Genomic DNA, 20,000 nt, shown 5'->3' with positions numbered 1-20,000 from the left:
AGTAAGGGCACATACCTGTTGGAATGAACGCGGCGTGTTGCTGCAACTGTGCGCTGGTGAGAGCCTGCTGGTAGTGCAAGACGCTGGGGTTAAAGACCGCGCTGGTACCATTGCTTTTTTCAAGTGCTTGTCTCTTTGGTAAAGGATGAAGAGCACCAGGGGGAAAGGCCTAGAAATGAAGAATTCGATAAGATATGTCTAACTTAAAGCAAACACACCTTCCATGTTCACAGAGATCATCAATTGCAACATTCTTTTTAAAAATGACAGCTAAGGAGATGCCTCTGCCATGCACCTTAATTTAAACAGCGGCAATGTCGAATGAGTGAGAATTTGTTATTGAGAGCGAAAGCATGATTTCTGTAACCCAAAACGGTAGCATCTCAACTAAGGAAAAGAAAAACTATCAAGCAACAACAACAAAAAAAATGGCTTCAGCTTTTAAAATGAGTTAAACTATTCTAAGGGGGGACGAAGCATTGGTGTTATTATTAATACCTATTCTTTTCTTTAACTAAATGGCAATTTCTTGAATTTAAAGGTTAATACGAATTATAATGAACATTTTCTGAGTCAAATAATTTAAATTTGCTTCACTCTTTTGGAAAAGGTATTAAAATTTGTTAGGATTAATTTATTTCACAGATTACATATGAGAATGAGATGGCTAAACACCTTATTGGATTTTTTCCATAAATTAATAATAATGATTGTTTGCAACCAATATTTTACAAGTAATACAAATCTCAGATGGTTCTCTGAAAAGCTACATGCAAAGCGAAAGGTGAAAGGTCAAAGTACCAGGTCTACAGTTGCTTCGAGAGGTCGCTTCATTGCTTTGGCAGTCGACTGAGTCTTTTAATAACAGGCAGCGAGCACATGATGGCAGTGGGCCAATGGGATTCAAGCGAATTAACATACAGGTAAACAGCAAGCAGAGGTGCATCATGGGAACGGCATTGCATTGTGGATAGGTGAGAAGGAAAAAAATATTCTGAATGCAATATACAACGTACAAAACACTAGGCATGCACAACAACAAAAATGTTCTCTAAAGAAATGAATATTACACCTTAAATTAGTATTGAAGCAAAAATGCATCTACTATACCTTAGTTAAAAGCATATAAGAGAGTAAAATATAGATGTTTGAAATTCAGGAAAGTTAATTAAAACAGCAGCTTGCATACACACCATAAGCATTTTTATATTGCTTCAGAAAAAAAATGCAAAATTTGTAAGGGTCATAGGATCGAAGAACTTCTGATAAGTTAGTTTTCAAATATGAAATAATGAGTCCATCGAGTAAGGATATGACCCAAGTTGAAATTTTTCATAAAAATAATTTAAAATTCATAGCTGGCCTAACAAAATGAAGTGGCGAACTGAGACAAAAAATTCAGGCAAAAAAACATTCAAACACAAGATTATTTAGGCAAAACTGTTGGGTTTGGATCTTTATTTTTTGTCTGAATCATGTGGATAATTGTCTCAATTCTTGTCTTCACTCTGCTAGTGTGAGTCTTGTAATGTGGACTAAAGTTCCAAATTTAGTGCCTTGAATTTAAATAGTGAGTTTCCAGAATTCCCCACTTGTATTCCATCATCTTGTTTCTAACAACCAACTTATCATCCATTCTGTTTTCTACTACATTTGAAATGTTCATTTCATTTATCTCAAAAAACTTACCGGATTATACTAAGAAAATAACCTTTAAAAGGTATTTAGTGTCCCCAGGTATCAAAATAATTTCTATTTAGTAATTCTATTTGTACTTTTAGCTACAATCAGTGAGCAACCCCATTAATGAAAAGTGGAACTCTTGGAAAGAACAAATACAACAGCTAAAAATAGCAAACAGCTAAAAATAATAGCAAAGAACTGCTTGAAAGATTAGAAGTAAAATAATATCTTTAACTTAGAACCATAATTTTGGGAAGACAGTTTCATTTAAACAACTGAAATAAAAACAAATATGGATTGATTTAGACCACAATGAAAAATTTTCCTATTCTTTGTTAATTGCTGTAAAAAAAAAAAAAACTAAAAATTCTATGATGGAATTCTATGCAAATAAAATAATTCAAAGGAATTGCTCCAATGCAAATAAAAAATGAAATACCCTTTTCTATGCTTAGCACAATAGGTAAATCCCTAAGGTTTGTCTAATAAATACAAATATTATATTCTAAAGTTCTGAAATAGAACTTTGTCATTTGACATGAGATAGTACTAAACCTTTAAAATGGGAAACAGTTAATGACATTTTCCTGGATAAATAAAGGATGTTTATTATTGTTTTATAATTCAGGATAAAAAGTATGGAGATAATAGGGGATAAGGGGAGAGCTATGGAGGGGAAGAGACTAGAAATCAAGTAGAAAGGACTACAGGCAGAGAAGAGATTTAGAATGGCCAATGGAGAAGAAAATGTTTGGGAAGGTAGTTTTGATCGGGGTCATTGAATAACATGAAATCAATGTTGTGAAAGTACAATTGTGAACATTAAAAACAATGAGCTGACAAAACTTCTGTGTACTGGATATTCTTTCCTTGCATGTAACTTTGACATCATGTAACTTCCATAATGCCATTTTTGTTTCGAATCTTCCATCCTTGCACAGCTTTGCATTGTTAAGTAGTGCAGGGTTTTCTTTTGTTTTGTTTTTTGAGCTTCAATTAATCTGCATCAGCTGAAGAAGGTTACAAAGCCTATTCTCATAGAGCACATTGAGAACATGAACTGGATCGTTAAACTCAAAATCATTTTGGCCTTAACTTTCTGGACTCAATTTTTTCCCTTCCCATTTGCAGTCCTAAGGATTTACAGAATGAATCCACTAATGGGTTGATCTTTTCTGACATGTTAACTAGATGAGCGATTATGTCTCCAAAGGCTGATATTCATGAACAAAACTTTGACTTAACAAAGAATCATTTAATGAAGTCTCCAAGTACAATGAAAAATAATAAATATTTCCCTTTAGGATTGTCACCTGGAAGGTTAATGTTCTTCTTCTTCCTGTCTTAGTGTGATGAAACTTAATTTCCATAGAATTTAGAATACTCTAGGAATGTAAAAAAACTGAGAACTCTAGAGTGAGCAGGACAGCGACGTGTATGTCTTTCTACCACTCTGTGGTGTGAGTTTTCTTTATTAGAGGCAGATCTCTCCTTTTAAAGCAAACACTGAGGTTTTGGAGGGTGGGGTGTGCATATTAACATGTTGTTCATCTCGCACTGTGAAGCAGGTATGTGTAGAATGTATTTTAAAAATCCATGTGGATGAATAATCATGTTATAATGTAGCATTTTCGTATACAGATGCTCAGTTTTTGGTGATTTTGACTGCTGCATATGTTTACCTACATTGAAAGATCTTCAGGCTTAGAACAGATGTCATAGATCACCAAGCCCAATGTATCCTAAGATCCTCCTTAAGCACCAAGACAGGTAATTGAGCCCTCACTATGTAGCAGCCACTTGGAATCCATCTGACTGGCCTCACCAACATTCTGAACCTTTGCTTCTCTGGGCCTCTCCAGCTTGGTGTGCATGGATGATGAGTCAGAAGAGGTCCTATGGGCAGCTAGGCTTTTATTTTCTTTGGATTGAGGACCAATTCACCTGCAAGTCAAGGTAATCGAACCAAGTGCCCACATCAGGCATGATAGGCAAAGACCAGATCTGAGGGGTCAGAAAACACTGACAACAATGATCAGAGCTACCACTTTAAAGTAGGAAAGAAGGTAGACAAGCAGGATGCCAATCAAAGTTCCTGTACAGACTTTCCTGAACAATCGAAATGTATCTAGCTGATGGCAGCTTGTCCTGTTTCCTTTTGCAAAATGATTCTTTCCTTGTGTCACTCCATTTTGATGTATGTGAGCAAAGACTGCTTGTATGAAGATCAGACACCTTTTGCGTTAACACTACCAAAGAAAAGTTCTGTCTGGCTTATTCTCATGTTTAAAAAATTCTGGTGATGGTGATGGTGATGGTTATGTTTTAAGAAGTATTTAAAAGAATAAGACTCCAAAGGGAATAAATGTCTTTAATTCTGGAGTCAAAGCTTTCCATTCTTTTTAAGGATCTAATTAATCAAAATAAGCAGGAAATCTCCAGACAATAATAAAAATTTCACCCTGGAAATGCTTGGGGTTTCTATATGGAAGTCAGGTGAATGGAATAGTAATATCTTCTAACTGTATTCATGACTCCTGTTTGTCCTTTTAAATAAGGAAATAAAATAATAGTTTTTCTTCCGTGTACTGAGTAATTTTGCTATTAGAGTAGCAATACTTTGACTTTATCCAACAGCACCTAGGGTGGTTTCAAATGAGCCTCTCACTTCAACTAAAAACACATGACAGATTCAGTAATTTTCATGTCATTGTCAGAAAGAACCTGGCTTTTGTTCTGAAACTACATTCCTTTGGGTTGTCTTTGACGATGCTGCAAGATCCTCTGACTTATCAGAACTCCAAATTTGGGCACGGTGTAACAATCCAAGAAACTATGGTAACTAACACTGTTGGCATCCACTGCAATAATCTTTATGCAGCTTAATGAATGTAACCATGAATGTAATGTGAAAATGTGTAGAAGGGTACACAGAAGAGTACAGCTTTGACTTGAAGAAATGCAGCAGGGAAATGACCTGTTTGTGTAAATGGCCATTTTCCCTCTTATCCCTATCAGCCCAGGTCATCTATCACTGACATATACTAGGTGCATTGTTCCTTTAATGACTGAAGTATATATTGGTTGTAGATGTTAAAACTGGTCCGTTGAGGAAACAGGCAGATGAAATCAGGGATCAGCCCTAAGGTCACTATTAGTACCTTGATATGTTGTGCTAACAAGTACGGGCATAGGTTGTTTTATTGCACTTTGTTGTATGGTACTTTGCAGATACTTCAGTTTTTTAAAATTGAAGGTTTGTGGCAACCCTATGTTAAGTCTACAGAGTCATTTTTCCAACAGCATGTGCTAACTTTGTGTCTTTGTCACATTTTGGTAATTCTCACAATATTTTAAAATTTATTGTTCTTATGTCTCTCATGATGATTTGTGATCAGTGATGTTTGATGTACTATTTTAATTGTTTTGGGGCACCATGAACCGTGCCACAAACTTAATCGATAAATGTCACGCATGGTCTGACTGCTGCGCTCACTGGCTATCACCCCTCTCTCTCGCCTTCCTCAGGCCTCCCTATTCCCTGAGATAAAATTATATTGAAATTAGGCCAATTAATAACTTTAAATGGCCTCTAAGTGTTCAAGTGAAAGAAAGAGTCACAGATTATTACTTAAAATCAAAAGCTAGAAATGATTAAGCATGTCGAAAGCCAAGATAGGCTAAAAGCTAGGCTTCTTGTGCCAAGGTTATCCATGTTGTGACTGCAAAGGGAAAGTTCTTGAAGGAAATTGAAAGTGCTACTCCAGTGAACATACGAATGATAAGGAAGCAAAACAGCCTTATTGCCAATGTGGGGAAAATTTTATTGGGCTGGACAGATCTAACCAGCCATAGCATTCCCTTAAACAAATGCCTACCTTATTTATTTATTTATTTATTTTTATTTTTATTTTTTTGAGACAGAGTCTCACTCTGTGACCCAGGCTAGAGTGCAGTGGCATGACCTCAGTTTACTGCAACCTCTGCCTTCCAAGGTTCAAGCGATTCTCATGCCTCAGCTCGTCGAGTAGCTGGAATTATAGCCACGCGCCACCATGCCCAGCTAATTTTTGTATTTTTAGTAGAGACGGGGTTTCACCATGTTGGCCAGGCTGGTCTCAAACTCCTGGCTTCCAGTGATCCACCCACCTCTGCCCCGCAAAGTGCTGGGATTATAGGCATGAGCTACCACGCTGGCCGAAAACCTAATTTAGAGCAAGGTCCTGACTCTCCTCAATTCTATGAAGGCTGAAAGGAGAGAGGAAGCTACAAAAGAAAAGTTGGAAGCTAGCAGAGATTGGTTCGCGAGGTTGAAGAAAAGAAGCCATCTCCATAACATAAAAGTGCATGGTGAGCAGCAAGGGCTGATGGAGAAGCTGCAGCAAGTTATTCAGAAGATCTAGCTAAGATCACTAATGAAGGTGGCCACAGTAAACAACAGATGTCAACGTAGACAAGCCACATATTGGAAGATGTCAACTAGGACTTTCAGAGCTACAGAGAAGTTAAGGACTGGCTTCAAACCTTCAAAGTACAGCAGCTGACTCTTGCTAGAAGCTAATGCAGCTGGTGAATTTAAATTGAAGCCAATGCTCATTTACCATTCTGAAAATTCTAGCGCCCTTATGAATTATGCTAAATCTACTCTGCCTATGCTCTAGAAATGAAACAACAAAGCCTGGATGACAGTATATGTATTTACAACATGGTTTACTGAATGTTTTAAGCCCACAGTTGAGACCTACAGCTCAGAAAAAAAGATTTGTTTCAAAATATGACTGCTCATTGACAATGCACCTCATCACCCAAGGGCTCCGGTGGAGATGTACAAGGAGATTAATGTTGTTTTCATGCCTGCTAACACAACAGCTATTCTGCAGCCCATGGATCAAGGAGTTATTTCAACTGTCAAGTCTTATTAGTTAAGAAATACATTTTGTAAGGCTGTAGCTGCCACAGATAGTGATTCCTCTGATGGATCTGGGCAAAGTAAATTGAAAACCTGTAAAGGATTCACCATTCTAGATGCCATTAAGAATATTCATGATTCATGGAAGATCAAAATATCAACATGAACAGGAGTTTGGAAGAAGTTAATTCCAATCGTCATGGAAGACTTTGAGGGGTTCAAGACTTAAATGGAAATAGCAAGAGAACTAGAATTCTTAATAGAAGTAGAGCCTGAAGATGTGACTGAATTGCTGCAATTTCATGATAAAACTTTAATGGTTGAGGAGTTGCTTTATGGAGCAGCAAAGAAAGTAGTTTCTTGAGTTGGGTTCTACTCTTGGCTAAGATACTGTGAACATTGTTGAAATGATACCAAAGGATTTAGCAAACTATATAAACTTAGTTGATAAAGTAGCAGCAGGGTTTTAGAGGACTGACTCCCATTTTGAAAGAAGTTCTACTCTGGGCAAAATGCTATCAAATAACATTGCAGGCTACAGAGAAATCTTTTATAAAAGCAAGAGTCAATCAATGTGGCAAAGTTCATTGTTTTTTAAGAAATTGTATTTTTAAGAAATTACCACAGCCATCACAACTTTCACCAGTCACCACCCTAATCAGTCAGCAGCCATCAACATCGAGGCAAGACCTTCCACCAGCAAAAAGATACAACTCACTAAAAGCTCTGACTATTGGTTAGCATTTTTAAAGCAATATTTTAAAATTAAGGTGTGTATATATTCTTCAGACATAATGTTCTTTCACATTTAATAGACCACAGTATAGTGTAAACATAACTTTTATATGCACTGGGAAACCAAAAAATTCATGTGATTGTTCTATTGTGATATTCGCTTCATTGCAGTGGTCTGGAACTGAACTTTTACTTGAGGGACTAATATTTCCATATTATCAGGGCCTCATTCCATACCTCAGTGACCAAGGATAGCCACTGGGACCCAGGCTGAGTCAATCACAGCATCCTGTCACTGACCACAGGGACTGCCACCAAAATGACCTTTAACTTCTTCCCCTGCCCCAATAGCTAATTAGAGCTGGTATAAAAGACACCATTCTCTCTCTTGTCAAAAGATGTAAGAATACATTCCTATAGAGGTCCAAAGCCTTGGTCCTGGGTCTTGTAGAGAAGCTGACCTTAGAGAATGGTGTGGCCATAGTAAGAGAAGCAGGCAGGGGAAAGAAGAGAGTGACCTGTTGGTTCTGAAGTTTCTGAACCCAGGCGTTCCTGAGTCCATCTCTACTAAAAATATAAAATTAGCTAGACATGGTGGCATGCACCTGTGGTCCCAGCTCCTCGGGAGGCTGGCGCATAAGAATCACTTGAACCTGGGAGGCAGAGGCTCCAGTGAGCCAAGATCGCACCACTGCACTCCAACCTGGGTGACAGATGAAGACTCTGTCTCAAAAAACAAATAAAACAAATTTTATGGAAAAAATGTGTTCTTAGTGCCCATCAATCAACACACCAATTAGGATAAGTTGGAACTGGCCTAAAATAATGATTACAATGAAAAAAAAATTTACTTCCTATGGGATGAGATCCTCACCAGGTGGACAGTAGAATGGATGTCGCATTGGCAAAATGCGTAAAGGATCTCATTTGTGCTCTGAAAGAATTCCTTTTATATCAGCCTTAAGTGATCAGTTTACTCTCCTCCTCCCATTCCCAATTATAAGGAGTTTTGGAAACTACTCTTTTACTAGAAGAAAAAAAGGGAGAATTTCTCTATGTTATTGACCCTCTTGTGTGGATACATACATCTCCACATATATAGGAATTCACACTCAGCAAAATCAAAAAATATTAGGTCCAATAACATATGAATGAGAAGGACGAGAGGAAAGGACACTAAAGGGACAAGAAAAGGACTCAGAGATTAAACAAAAAAACAAAAACAGTGATTTAGATGAAGAGCCCAGTGCTCAAGGTGTATGGAAATAAGCAGCTCAGATTGGAAAGGTCTCTATAACCACCTGCTCCGCACCCGGTGGTGATTACCTCAGGGCAGACGGTGCCTTTCTTGCTGTATCCCTATCACTGATTGCAGGTCCATGCCTTAATAAACATTTGCGCAAACAATGTTGAGTAATGGTGAACTTGTTTGCGTGACAGCTACCCTTCCATTTTAATCAGTAATCAGTGTATGAGGTGATAGCTGCTAGCTAGAACAAAGTGTTTTCAAACTGTACTTTTCATCTCTGCAGTCATAGCTCTCCTTCTTGAGGGAGGACTGGCCACTGAGTCCTTCATGCCCTCTGGACCCGATTAAGCATTTCTATTATGTCATTGAGGAGCATTTTATTGCTCTCTGTTACTAACTCCAAACTCCTTGAGGGCAAGGAAACCTGCCTGCTTTATTTATTCTACCCAGCAAGTGCCTGATACATGGTCTTATAAAATTTTTTGAAAGAATGAATGCATAGTGCCTATCACATATTAACATAGACTTCTGATAAGCCAGACAGCTCACATGAAAACAAATTAATTAGAAACTTCTGCAACCTAATGCAGAGGTTCTCAAACTTTGCGATGCATTGGAATCACCTGGGAGCTTTTAAAAACTGCCACTGTCGCCAGGTGTGGTAGCTCGCACCTGTAATCCCAACACGTTGGGAGGTAAAGGTGTGAGAATTGCTTGATCCCAGGAGTTTTGAGACTAGCCTGGACAACATGGTGAGACCCTGTCTCTACAAAAAAATTTAGAACTTAGATGGGCATGGTCCCAGCTACTCAGGAGGCTGAGGCGGGAGGATCACTTGGGCCCAGGAGTTTAAAGCTACAGTGACTGATGATCATTCCACTGCACTCCAGCCTGGGTGACAGAGACATTGTCTTAAAAAAAAAAAAAAAAAATTCCCACTGCCCAGACCACACCAGACCAACTAAATAAGAAAATAAGAAGTTTCAGGGAAAGGGACAGATGTCAGGTCAGACCCTTCAGGTTGTTCCAAAATGTAGCCAAGTTTGATAAGCAGTGTCTAGGCAGGTGCTTCTCAAATGTTAATGTGCATACAAAACACCTGGGAGATATTTTACAACTTAAATTCTGATTCCCTGAGGTCTGGGGTGAGGCTGAGGATTCTGGAGGCTCCACAGTCTTCTAGGTGATCCTAATAATGGTGCATCTGGTCTCTAAGGGACAGTTAGGCTCCCCGAGATTCTGAGCAGCCTCCTAGGCGATGATAATGATGTACTGCTGGTCTCTAATGACAGCAGGGTGACTCAGGGAAGCAAGCCTAGGTCACAGGTCTTTTTTTTCCTACACCAGCCAGGATGGCTCCACTTTCATCTGTTTCATGCATTGCTATTCTGCATAAAACCTCATTGAGGTGGGGAATCTGACCAGCATTCCCCTTGTGATAAGTGAAAGAAGAGGAGAAAATGGGAGTAGCGAAAAGCCAAATCACTCTCTGGGCTTCTCTTAGGCGACAGATGTCCTCCGCAGCTGCTCCAAGGAGCTGGGTGCCTCCTTGTGCTCAGGTGCAGAAATGCACCTTTCTTTCCCCTCTCTGAAGCGGTGCCCACCTTTAGGTTCATTACAAGGCCCCTGAGCCTCTCTTAAGAAGACCCTAAGTGAGCATACTCAATCTCCGCCGCCCTAGGAGAGGGGAACGGAGCTCAGGGACCCCAGGACTTTCCCTGAACCTGAGGGACTTACTTATTGTGCTGAAGGGGGGCAGGAGGGGAAAACAAAACAAAAAGGGGGAAAACAACAGCAAAACTTAGGCAGCAGAGCAGCAGGAATAGCAGCCTTCCATGTTTCCCGAGTGTTTGGAAGAACATCCAAGTCCTAGCCCGGAGCGGCCTCCGCAGAGGCGCCGGGGTGCAGGGGCGGCGGGCGGCCGCACTTACCATGACTGTAGCCGCGGCCGCGGCTGCCTGGGCGGCCACCGCAGCTTGGTTGGCTTGGTGCTGCGCAGCTTTGATTTTGGCCTGCAAGTGTGCAGGAGGGTGAAAATATTTGCATTTCTCCCTCATGCAACGCCCCTTTATGTAATCCATACAAACGGTTACGGTGTTGTCGCTTGTGTCGATCATGGTGCTGTCTGCGGGGTGTGCAAAGCGGCAGTCGGTCTCTCCCCGGGCACAGTTTCCTCGCTGGAACTCCCTGCATACCTAAGACAGGGAAGAAGAGCCGCGCTGCAGAGGCAAGCCTCAGCCCAGGCGCCCCTGCGGCCCCGGCCACCGCGGGAGGAGCGGAGGCTGCCCCGCTTTCAGTGGTGGCTCCTGTACCACTGACGAGAAAAGATAGATTATCCGGAACCCAGGTAACCACAGTCTCTGACACAGTCATTTGAGTTTTGTTTTACTCCCTTTTCTAGGGTGAAAATCTATATTGAGAAAATAATCCGAAATCTGCAGTTCAGCTAAAATAACAAAGGAAAAGCAACAAGGCCTCCATTGTCCCTGGGTAGCATATTACGCAGCTGTCTATCGATCTATCTGTCTGTCTGTCTATCCATCCATCCATATATCTATCATCTATTATCTATCTATTTATCCATGCATCCATTCCTTCATCTACCATCTACCGTCAATCTATCCAATCATCTATCCATCTGTTCATTCATCCATCTATCACGTATTATTTATCATCTATCAATCTATCCATTTATTATCTATTATCTATCCATCTATCCATCCACCCATCCATCTATCCATCCATCCAGCCAGCCATTCAACATTCATCCATCTATCTTCTATCCATCCAGCCATCCATCATCTATCATCTACTTATCTATCTAAAATCTATCAATTAATTAATCATCTATCTAATCTAGTTACCTACCTATGTATATACCTGCTTACCTACCTATAATCAATCTATTTAATCTGTCAAGCACCTATAATCTATCTACCTCTCTCTATATCTTCAATCTCCTACTTGGATGACAATTCTGACAATGCTATAGGTTTTTTTGTGTGTGTGGAGGGATAATTTCACCATATATCAAGCTACCAGGTCATAGCTGAACAAAAAGAATCAGGGAAAATGACGACAAACTTGTTCCTCCTCTCTCTAAGGAGGTGGGGTGAGGTGGGGTGGGGTGGGGTGGGGGGAATCTGAACACTCCTGTTTCCCGCTCCTTCTCTCCTGCTCTACAAAGATAACATAATCATAAATCAGAAGAACAATATCTAAGACACCAAAATTTTCATTTTTAAGGTCACCATACTATTTTTGACAGCACAGAAAAGAAAAAAAAAGACAAAAGGAGAGAAATATGGCAAGAGATATAGAGAAAAAAATGGAGGGAAGTAGTTTATTTTAAAAATTCTTTAATGCTAAATTATCCTGAAATCTCAAGTAACTAGGATTCTCTATCCCCTGAGAATTCTGGTGGATCAAGATTTTACTGTATGAAAAAATATTTCTTTAGAATTTGAAGAGTATTCTTAATTATGCCCTGCATATAGATAACATGAAATAGCATAAATAACATATGCATATTGCTTATATAATTCTTCTCTGCTTATAAATATTAGCAGGAAATAATTATGAGTAGAATTGTAAGTTATTTATTTTTAGGCTCCAATTCCAAAGTGGATGTGTAAATGATCATCACATTGATCATTAGTGATGTTACATGAAGGGCCCCTGACATGAAATTCAAGTATCGTGGAAGTGAGACATACTTAGGAAATACTGTTTCATTGACCAGTGACCAGGCTAGGTTGAAGGTAAATAGCATGAATCACCAGATTGTTAATTGTTTCCTCCTACTTTGGATATTAGCCAACATTCTATCTTTAGTTCATAAAATGCACAAAGTAAAAAATCACTAAGATGTTCCCACAGATTCTGAGCAAGCCTTCCTCCATCAATGGAATGACTTCTGTCTGATAGCGTCATAGGTGTGGACCAGCCATCAAGCTCCTACCAAGGTGCTCTGTGTGCAGCTGACTTCACTCCTGATTTGAAATGAACCAAAAGCCGCTCTGCTAAAATCATTGTGATTCATTTTTACATGTCTTTGTCTACCAGCCCTGTTGGGAAGGACAATTTGTTCTCAATTCCACTGATTTAATTTGTTTTCTAAAATACAGTCACATACTGAACACAAAAGCTCCGTGGGTCCAGCAGGTGGAGCCCAAAACACTTTTCCAGTCCTGTGAAAGGTCTATTCAGTAATTGACAAGGATAGGCTGGATCTTTTCAAAATAGTAACAATTAGAGTTTACATTCTCTTCATCTGGGCATCCAGATTGAAACTAAGTGAAAAAATAAATATCTTCTAAAATATTTGCAGTTTGAAATTCTGAGTTTTAAAACTTGCACAGATTATTAGGCAGCCACACTTTATTGCCTTCAAGGTTTATTGGGTTAATATTTAAACAAATGCACATTGAAAGAACATTCTCTAATAATCCCACTAACAGAAAGCACTGTGTACGTCCTAACCAGATGCATCACCTAACACCTTTAATCAGTAATGGAATTAAAGGAGCTCTCTGAAAAATCTATGAGAATCTTTATACACCCTTATGAAATGCTGTAGTGAATATCATAGGGATATAGCAGTAAGATAGATAGATGAGTTCTATAGCTCTGATTAAAAAGAAATTTTACCCAACAAAGTACTGGAGGTTTGGTTTGATTCATAACTTAAGAATGATGTTTTTTATATACAGGAACTTGTTTTCTTGAATGTTATAGAACAATTGAGGTTAAAGAAAATATCTCAATTAATAACTAAATTTATGGGCCAGGCCTGGTGGCTCAGGCCTGTAATCCCAGCACTTTGGGAGGCCGAGGCTGGCAGATCACCTGAGGTTGGGAGTTCGAGACCAGCCTGACCAACATGGAGAAACCCTGTCTCTACTAAAAATACAAAATTAGCCAGGCGTGGTGGCGCATGCCTATAATTCCAGCTACTTGGGAAGCTGAGGCAGGAGAATCACTTGAACCTGGGCAGAGGAGGTTGTGGTGAGCCAAGATTGCACCATTGCACTCCAGCCTGGGCAACAAGAGCGAAACTACGTCTCAAAACAAAACAAAACAAAAAACTAAATTTACTCATCCTCCAATTTCCCGTTTAGCAACAACACAATCAGAACTAATATGCCAGAACACACTAGAGCAGCCATGCTTGTTCTTGAGACATTGAAATATGATCATACCAACTGGTAAATAGTTGTAGTCCCACTTACTCCCACTAGTGTCCCTGAGTGTCCTCGGCTGCCCTGGTTGCTGGGCTCCTGACCCACCAGTTTCCAGAACTTTCCAGGGTCTTGCAAGGATTAGACCTTGACATGAGGAGGCCTTCAGGACCTGGAGCCATCTCTATGGGCTGCATCATGATTGAGTCACCGTTCCATTGATTGTTTAATATTTTTCCCTTAAGCGCATATTCCATGCAGCTGATTTTTGTGTTAAAACTAGTCTTTTCCATTGACTAATTTCCTTTATACTTGGCCTTAACTTCAAACCATAGAGTTATGAATACATGGGTTTTAGGTGAGAGTTTGTGTGTGTGTGTTTACATGGCTGTTTTGCAAGACTGAATTAATATCTTACAAGCAATCACTTATACAGAAGTATATTTCTACCACAAATGCATCTCAAAACACAAGTAGAAATGAAGTACCTCCAGTTTGTCAGTCCTGAGAAGTTTCTGAGTTGCAGTTGAGCCCGGGACAGTGACCGGTGGACTTCCGGGAACAATAACAGGCGTGGTAGGCAGAATTTCCGTTGGGACTAACCCAACTCCAGGGGTTACAGGTGCTAGGTAAGGAGCAAAGCTAATAGCCGTATTTGTCCCTATTGCGGGACCTACAGGAAAAGTGGGCTGTTAAAGGAAGACAACACAGGAGAAAGAGTTATTTAGAATAAAATTTTAAAAAATTACCAGCAAATGTCATTTGAGCAAAATGTATTCATCATATACTCTGTGTTAATTGTATAGCTCAATGCTGACCTATAATAAAAATGACATCCATGTAGACCCTCTCTTCCCCAAACCATACAGAAATATGAGAGAACATCATAAAAAAACCTCTAGTTACAGGAACTAGATTAAGCTTTTGTCCCTATGAAAGTGTTCTCAACAAAAGAGAATAATTTCAACTCTAATTACTCAACATTCCAAACTATTAAATGTTATAACACTAAGGTAGTTAAAGCTATAGAATACTGACTAATAATCTTTGATTTATTCTACATGTTTCTCAAAGGGAGAGGTGTCACAAAACCCTTTGATTACAGCCTGATTTTCAAGTTGGCCAAGTCTATGCATTCTCAAACAGTGGGGTTACTTGGAATTTTATTTTGCCCAGACTTACCAGTATGTTTCCATATTCCATCACTAGCATGTATATTCCCAAAATTCAAATGTAGTTTTCAAATAAACCTACGATTTTTTGCTCTAGTTCCACTACGTCTAGATCCAGTCAGTCTTCCCTTCCTGAAAGGTTTTCTGGAAGAGCTTTTTAATCAAACAATTTTTTGATTGGCCATTAAAAGTTGGTTTGGTTTCCTAGGTCACAAAATCAACACAGCAATGACAAGAGCATACAGAACCTTATTAAATTTGTTCTCTGTCCCTATATTCCTCATCTAGGAATAAGAAGAAATATGCTAGTGAGTTAAGGTGATGATTATTTTTAAAAGCTCCACCTAATAATATGTAAATAATTCTGCCTTTTAGAAAGGAAATAATGTATATTTAAGAGAACAAACCTTGTTAAGTAATTTAAAATGCTAAAGATTTTTCTTAGAATAAATTGTACACCAAAATTGGATCTGAATACTTCTTTTCGTTTGTTTGGTTGGTTGTTAATTATAGATGATTTTTAACCTATTTGATTTCAATTTGCAATGTATTTGCAATTACATATTATGCAATTTTTTAACACTGAACTTTACTGTTGCTTGTCACACTTTTAACATTGAACTATGCTGTGTCATGCTTGCTCTCTGTTTCTACATTGTGGGTGACATTCTTCTTGTCTATTTATGACCCTGGATGGATTGTTTAACATATGAGAAAAATGACAACCTATGTTTAACAAACATACTTTTTCTTTATAGCAGTAACAGAAAAATATCTCTTATGAAAAGTCATGATAGAAAAGAGTAAATTATTGATAGTTTGTGCAGGCAGTTATCAGATAGGCAAGAAAGCCTATTTTCAAAGTGGCTAGAAGGGGTGGTCCTAATGGTCTTAGAGGGGTCCTGGCTCAGTACTCCCACAAGGAGCTGTTAGATCTCTATGGCTCAGACGTAAAATCTACTTTGGGAGAAAGTTGCAACATGAGGTCTGAATGTGGGAAATAGATGGCAGTTAGAATTTTTTTCTTCCTTTACTGTAAACAAATGTTTATATGTGTATGTTACTCACTGAGTCATATTTATAGAAAGTTATGATTTTCAGTAACTGTAGCTTTTATAATTTAGTACTACTGGAGAAAAAGCCAAGTGATTTAAATGGTCTAAGGACTATGTAATGTTAGGATTTTTAGAAAGAATCAATTCTGAAAGGTCATAAATCACAGCACATCAGTGATTCAGTGGACTAGCTCTGTCAGAAATGCCTGGGGGAGATTTTACAAATAGAGATAAATTCTGACCCAGTAGATCTAGGCTGAGACCTTGATACTTGAATTTTAGAAATTTTACTAAATGATCTGATGCATGGCCAAATTTGGGGACCATTGTCATATGTGAGGAGTGAAAATAGTATTAAAAAACTTGCGCTAAATGTGTAATTTAACCCAGAGACTATCAACATAAACATTTAGATAAAAGAGCCCTCCCCCATACGTCCATTTTTATTTTCTCTGGAAGCAAATTCTCAACCCTCCCAGCCCACAGATCATTGGAAGCCAGGTTTAGTGTGGTACCATAAATACGGGTTGTACTTTGCTTTGTTGATAGGATTGAGAACCACAAAACTCATTTCCCAAAACCATTTTGGATATCGACAAATCTATTCCAGTTAGCTAACTTTTGTCTTCAAAAATATATGTTACTTGTTCATCTGATTTCATAGTCTAAAATGAATGTTCCAGTATGTTTTACTGATGATGGCAATAACACAGTTCACAGAGAAATAGTAATATTGTAAAGTAAAACCATAGATTTTAGACTCAGAGAGACCTGAATTCAAATCTAGCGCTCTGACACTTACTACTCATTAACCTGGGGAGGAAATTAACCTCCCTGGGCTTTAATTTTCTTATCTGCAATGAGGAAGTGAAACTACTTAGCTGAAAGGGTTGGGCAGAACAAGGCGCTATTGCACTCCCATTTGCCATGGTCAGAACTCAGTAAAAAGCAGCTCTCAACATTGTAAAAATCAATGTTGGTCAAGGTTTTTTTGGCCTCAGATTATCTAACAGTTCTGCAACAGGGATGTAACGAGCATAGCAGTATAGTAAGGGTATAAAAGTGAGTAAAATTATAGCAACAAATTTCCCTTTCCTTTTGAAATGTGGACTGAAAAAAATATTTTCTGAAACTGAAAGTTGCAAGTTCATAGGCCTTACGAAGACAGACACAGTTGGATATGTTCCTTTTTGATATAGCATGTTTTTCATTGAAGTTGATTAGTTAAAAAATACAGTTACGGTGATTTGCAGAGAGGCTCACTCCGTGTTAATATTATTGTGGATAATAATGCTTTACATCTGTGAAAAGTTCTGGTAGTTGTCAAGGCATTCTCACACTTGTCTTCTTTAATCTTCTCAAATCCATGAGAAGCAAGTGCGGCAGCAAGAATTGCTCAGCCTTCCAGGTGAAAACAATTTAGAGGAGAGACACTAAATGGATAACCCAAGGTCAATGCGGCAAGGCAAAGTCAAGGCAGAACACCCGGGACTCCTGGCTCCTAGTCTGAGGCCATGTCCACTCTTCTGCGATTACTAGATTTTGTTGGTTATTTCTTAAAACAAAAGAGGAAAAACAACCCCCCCACAAATCAGTTGCCTGTATGTTTCTGGAGAGAATGCAGAGAGCGTTTGGTGGAGAGTTGCACAGGAACACGACCCACAGCCAGCCTGGGCCTTCTACAGACAGGAGGTGTGAGGTGTGGGGCCTGCTGCCTTGGAAAGGTGGTTCTCAGATCCTGAATTCAAATTAAACTCCCGAGGTAGAATCTCGGCCAACAACGGATCCCGGTGTCTGAGTTTGGTTCTCAGCTGGCGGCTGAAAAAAGAGAAGGGCAGCACCTTCCAATGATTCTGTTCCTGGAAGCGCACCAACTACAGCTTGGGAGAATTAGCCCTGCAGTTTTTGCAGAAGTGCTGCTGCCAGGCTGTCTGAGACAGGATCCATTTGGTCCACGTCATCTCTCAGCTCAAAGCCACAGCTAAAAAGGCCAGAGGACAAGATTCGCGGGAAGCCTTCTTGAAGAAAATCGCTTCTGAAATGCTGGTCTTGCGATTTCCTGCCCGTTCTCTACTCCACCTTCCTGTGTTCCTCTCCGCAGTCTTCCATGCCCTGCTTTCCCTCCCAGGACATCAGCTCCAGGTTCAAAGATGACAAACACACCCACACACACTCACACACACACTTATATACAAAACACATACTCATACACATTCACAACACACTCCCATACACTCACACACACAACACACTCATATACACAACACATACTCATACACACTCCCAACACACTCCCATACACTCACAGACACAACACACTCATATACAGAACACATACTCATACACACAACACACATTCATACACATTCACAGCACACTCCCATACACACACACACACACAACACACTCATACACAACACATACACACAACACACACTCATACACATTCACAGCACACTCCCATACACTCACAACACACGTACACTCACACACACAACACACTCATACACAACACATACTCATACACTCATACACATTCACAACACACTCCCATACACTCACAACACACGTACGCTCACACACACAACACACTCATATACACAACTCATACACATTCACAACACACTCATATACACAACACATACACACAACACACACTCATACACTCACAACACATACAACACGCTTTCATACATACACACACAACACACATACACAACACACTCATGTATACTCACACTCAAAACGCACCCTCACCCACCACACACACAACACACTCATGTACACTCAGTACACACTCACAAAACTCATGTACTCGAAACACACAACACACTCATGTACACTCACATATACACATATACACTCAGATACACATATACTCAACACACACTCATGTATACTCACATACTCAAAACACACAACACACATACACTTACACACAAACATTTGTACTATCACACAACATTCGTACACTCACAACACACTCATGTACACTCACCTACACTCACAACACACCCACATACACACAACACACTCATATACACTCACACACTCAGAACACACCCACAGACACCACACACAACACCCTTATGTACACTCACTACACACAACACTCGTATGCTCGAAACACACAGCACACTCATGTATAGTCACATATACACACTATACACTCAGATACACATATACTTAACACACACACCCATGTATACTCACATACTCAAAACACACACAACATACACAAACACTTCTCTCACACAACACTCACACAACACACCCACATACACACAACACACAAACACTCGTACACACACATCACATACAACACTCATGTGCACTCATACACTCACAACACAACACACACATCACATACACTCACACACAACACACATACACTCACAACACACCTACGCCTCTCACACACTCACAAAACACTCATGTACACGCACAACACACAAAACACACTCCTGTACACTCACACCCACCTACACTCTCACAACACACATACACAACACTTATGTACACTCACATATACTCACTACACACAATACACGTACACTCAAACACACATGTAAACACAACAGTCACATACACAACACACTCATGTACACTCACTATACACACAACACAGTCACATACACTTGCATACACTCAACACACGACACACTGATACACTCACATACATACACTCACACACACACATTCACACCCAACACTCGTACACTCAACACACACTTGTACACACACACTATACACTCACATAAAATAACACACTCATGTACACACACAATACACTCGTACACACAAAACTGATGTACACTCACAATACACACACCACACATGTACACACATACACTACACACATACACAATACACTCGTACACTCACAGTATATACACTCACAACACACTAATATACACTCACAATACACTCACGTACACACATACATGCAGTACACACACCCACAATGCACTGATGTACACTCACAACACCAACACACATTCGTGTACACTCATACAC

At 39.4% G+C, this 20,000-nt stretch overlaps 1 protein-coding gene across 12 annotated transcripts in view; it reads right to left on the bottom strand.

Annotated features, from left to right (window-relative positions):
• Positions 1-20,000, bottom strand: part of MBNL2 (muscleblind like splicing regulator 2) — a 180,392-nt gene that overhangs the window by 42,679 nt on the left and 117,713 nt on the right. For 6 of the 12 annotated variants that reach the window (XM_054446391.2, XM_063651065.1, XM_054446390.2 and 3 more), the window contains 3 exons: positions 14,245-14,445; positions 10,508-10,771; positions 16-169 (listed from right to left, as the gene is read on the bottom strand). In XM_054446391.2, coding sequence (XP_054302366.1) covers positions 16-169; positions 10,508-10,771; positions 14,245-14,445 — 619 coding nt within the window. Of the gene's footprint in view, positions 1-15; positions 170-801; positions 856-10,507; positions 10,772-14,244; positions 14,446-20,000 lie in introns of all 12 variants that reach the window. The other 6 variants (XM_054446385.2, XM_054446394.2, XM_054446386.2 and 3 more) reach the window with 2 other exon arrangements.

This window comes from Pongo pygmaeus, chromosome 14 (assembly GCF_028885625.2).
Source record: "Pongo pygmaeus isolate AG05252 chromosome 14, NHGRI_mPonPyg2-v2.0_pri, whole genome shotgun sequence".
Taxonomy (NCBI): Eukaryota; Metazoa; Chordata; class Mammalia; order Primates; family Hominidae; genus Pongo; species Pongo pygmaeus.
Note: the sequence above shows the minus strand (reverse complement) of the source record. Positions and strands in the feature narration are given on the sequence as shown.